This window comes from Nerophis lumbriciformis, linkage group LG02 (assembly GCF_033978685.3).
Source record: "Nerophis lumbriciformis linkage group LG02, RoL_Nlum_v2.1, whole genome shotgun sequence".
NCBI lineage: Eukaryota > Metazoa > Chordata > Actinopteri > Syngnathiformes > Syngnathidae > Nerophis > Nerophis lumbriciformis.
This window is the reverse complement of record NC_084549.2, coordinates 68,606,497-68,610,000: the sequence shown is the minus strand read 5'-3', so window position 1 is coordinate 68,610,000 and position 3,504 is coordinate 68,606,497. Positions and strand designations below refer to the sequence as shown.

The 3,504-nt window shown below is 36.8% G+C and overlaps 1 protein-coding gene across 1 annotated transcript in view; it reads left to right on the top strand.

Annotated features, from left to right (window-relative positions):
* The window catches only part of nrg3a (neuregulin 3a), a 277,037-nt gene extending 274,537 nt beyond the window's left edge, over window positions 1–2,500 (top strand). Inside the window, exon 9 of the mRNA XM_061967926.1 lies at window positions 1,963–2,500. Coding sequence (XP_061823910.1) covers window positions 1,963–2,404 — 442 coding nt within the window. The 3' untranslated portion in view covers window positions 2,405–2,500. The remainder of the gene's footprint in view (window positions 1–1,962) is intronic.
* The last annotated feature ends 1,004 nt before the right edge of the window (window positions 2,501–3,504 follow it).

Below are 3,504 nucleotides of genomic sequence, written 5' to 3'. Positions count from 1 at the left end.
CATAAACAATCTTTGTTGCGTTTACTTCAAATAAACAATCTTTAACACTTCTATTTTAAATAAACGTCTCCTTCAAATAAACAATTGTTGATGTTTCTTCTTCAAATAAACAATCTTTAACACTTCTATTTTAAATAAACTTCTCCTTCAAATAAACAATTGTTGATGCTTCTTCTCCTTCTTCAAATAAACAATCTTTAACGCTTCTATTTTAAATAAACAATCTTTGACGCTTCTTTAAATAAACAATCTTTAATGCTTCTTCTTCAAATAAACAATCTTTAACATTTTTATTTTAAATAAACTTCTCTTTCAAATAAACAATTGTTGATGCTTCTTCTTCTTTTTCAAATAAATACTCTTTAACACTTCTATTTTAAATAAACACTCTTTAACACTTCTATTTTAAATCAACAATCTTTGATGCTTCTTCCTCAAATAAACAATCTTTAACACTTCTATTTTAAATAAACTTCTCCTTCAAATAAACAATTGTTGATGCTTCTTCTTCTTCAAATAAACAATCTTTAACGCTTCTATTTTAAATAAACAATCTTTGACGCTTCTTTAAATAAACAATCTTTGATGCTTCTTCTTATTCTTCAAATAAACAATCCTTATTGCTTCTTCTTTAAGTAAACAATCTTTGACGCTTCTTTAAATAAACAATCTTTGATGCTTCTTCTTATTCTTCAAATAAACAATCCTTATTGCTTCTTCTTTAAATAAACAATCTTTGACGCTTCTTCTTCAAATTAACAATTTTTGATGCGTCTTCTTCATATAAACAATCTTCAAGACTTCTTTGAATAAACAATCTTTGATTCATCTTATTATTCTTCAAATAAACAATCCTTATTGCTTCTTCTTCAAATAAACAATCTTTAACACTTCTATTTTAAATAAACAATCTTTGACGCTTCTTTAAATAAACAATCTTTGATGCTTCTTCTTCAAATAAACAATCTTTAACACTTCTATTTCAAATAAACTTCTCCTTCAAATAAACAATTGTTGATGCTTCTTCTTCTTCAAATAAACAATCTTTAACACTTCTATTTTAAATAAACTTCTCCTTCAAATAAACAATTGTTGATGCTTCTTCTTCTTCAAATAAACAATTGTATTCGAAGAAGAAGAAGCATTTCTTCTTCTTCGAATAAACAATCTTTGACGCTTCTTCTTCAAATTAACAATTTTTGATGCGTCTTCTTCATATAAACAATCTTCAAGACTTCTTTAAATAAACAATCTTTGAATCTTCTTATTATTCTTCAAACAAACAATCCTTATTGCTTCTTCTTCAAATAAACAATCTTTAACACTTTTATTTTAAATAAACAATCTTTGACGCTTCTTTAAATAAACAATCTTTAACGCTTCTATTTTAAATAAACAATCTTTGACGCTTCTTTAAATAAACAATCTTTGATGCTTCTTCTTCAAATAAACAATCTTTAACACTTCTATTTTAAACAAACTTCTCCTTCAAATAAACAATTGTTGATGCTTCTTCTTCAAATAAACAATCTTTAACGCTTATATTTTAAATAAACAATCTTTGATGTTTCTTCTTATTCTTCAAATAAACAATCCTTATTGCTTCTTCTTTAAATAAACAATCTTTGACGCTCCTTCTTCAAATTAACAATTTTTGATGCGTCTTCTTCATATAAACAATCTTCAAGACTTCTTCAAATAAACAATCTTTGATTCTTCTCCTTATTCTTCAAATAAACAATCCTTATTGCTTCTTCTTCAAATAAACAATATTAAGCACTTCTATTTTAAATAAACTTTCCTTCAAATAAACAATTGTTGATGCTTCTTCTTCTTCAAATAAACAATCTTTAACACTTCTATTTTAAATAAACAATCTTTGACACTTCTTTAAATAAACAGTGTGTGTGTGTGTGTGTGTCTGCTGTGAAAGAACTCATCACCTTTTCTCTTCCTGTCCAGCGTCGTCCAGCAGGGGAAGCCACGCCCACATATGCAATCGCCAGCAGCTGCGGGGGACCACGCCATCACGCCTTCAGACCGCGCGGGTCCCGCCGCCGCCGCCCCCTACGGCCTGCGGAGACCAAACGGCGCGGCCTCCGTCCCCATCATCCCTTCCGTCCTTGGTCGCCACGACGACGAGATTTCCTGTATGCAAATGAAAGCCACGCCCTGCCGGGAGGCGGAGCAAGAGCGACTGCGGCGGGTGGAGGAGGAGGCGGAGAAGGCGCACCTGAGGGCGTTGGCGTGCAGGCGGCGGCAGGACGGCGCCTGCGCAGCGTCGCCGCCCGCCAGGGAAACTGTCTGCTTCCTCAACCTCCACGTGGGCGGGGCCCCGCTTTGTGGCGGCCCCACCCACACCCAGTTACTAAGCCCCGCCCCCCACAAAGACCTGGCCCAATGAGAAGAGAGGAAAAGGTCGAGTGGACACACCAGCCGGAAGTCCTGGGAATGTGCTGACGGACGCAAAGATGGCCGCCGCCCAAACAGGAAGTAGATTTATTTCGGACGAACAGAAAGCGAAAGTTGTCAAGTGTACAAAGAATATATGAATACATCTAAATATACGGATATAAATATACGGACGTCTGAAAGTTCAACAAGAAGAATGATCCACCTCTTTTTTTTTCTTCTTCTTCTTCTTCTCCCTTTTCTACACGCTTCTGTTCGCCGACGAGGGCGGGGCCTCCCGGGTGATGGCCCCGCCCCTCCCACCCCTGTCGTTTTGACACCTGTCTGCCAAGAATCACAGTGAATGTGTGTGTGTGCGCGCGCACGTGCGTGTGTGTGTGCGTGCGTGCGCGCCTTCAAGTGTTTTTTTTTTAAACCTCGCTATTGATCACTCACACGCTCGCGTTTGCACGAGGAGACGAGGAGACGAGGAGACGAGGACGCACACTTCTGGTTGTTTTTCATGCGGTTCTCCATCTCTGCTGGTGACGAGTGGCGCCACCTTGTGGGCAGTTTGAGTGTTGACAGAAGAAATAAATGTCTCTATGTTGTGTCGTCGCCATGGCAACCCTTTGTCGTCGTCCCCCCCCTCCAGCAGGACAGTCGAGGAACACAACGAGGAGCCACAGTAATATTAATTATAATAATTAATAATAATAATAATAATTAACACTCTTCCTCCTGGTGAATAAAGCAGTGATGTGTTGTTTCCATGGTGACGGGAGGAGGAGGAGGACCAATCAGATCGTGTCGCTTTGCTTCGTCCAATCTAAAATATTAGAGGTAGAAAATAAATATTATTTTGTTTAACTTACTGATTCATTAAGTAAACATTTTCATTGTTCATTCATTCATTGATTCATTCATGTGTTGATTTATTTGTCCAAATGACTTCTTGATTCATTCAATCATTTCTTGATTGATCGTGTTACTTTGGCACAAAGATAAAAAGTCTGGAAACTTTATCACTGCATGACGTTATCACTGTGTCACTTTATCATTTTATCACTGCATGACTTTATCACTGTGTCGTTTTATCACATCACTGTATCA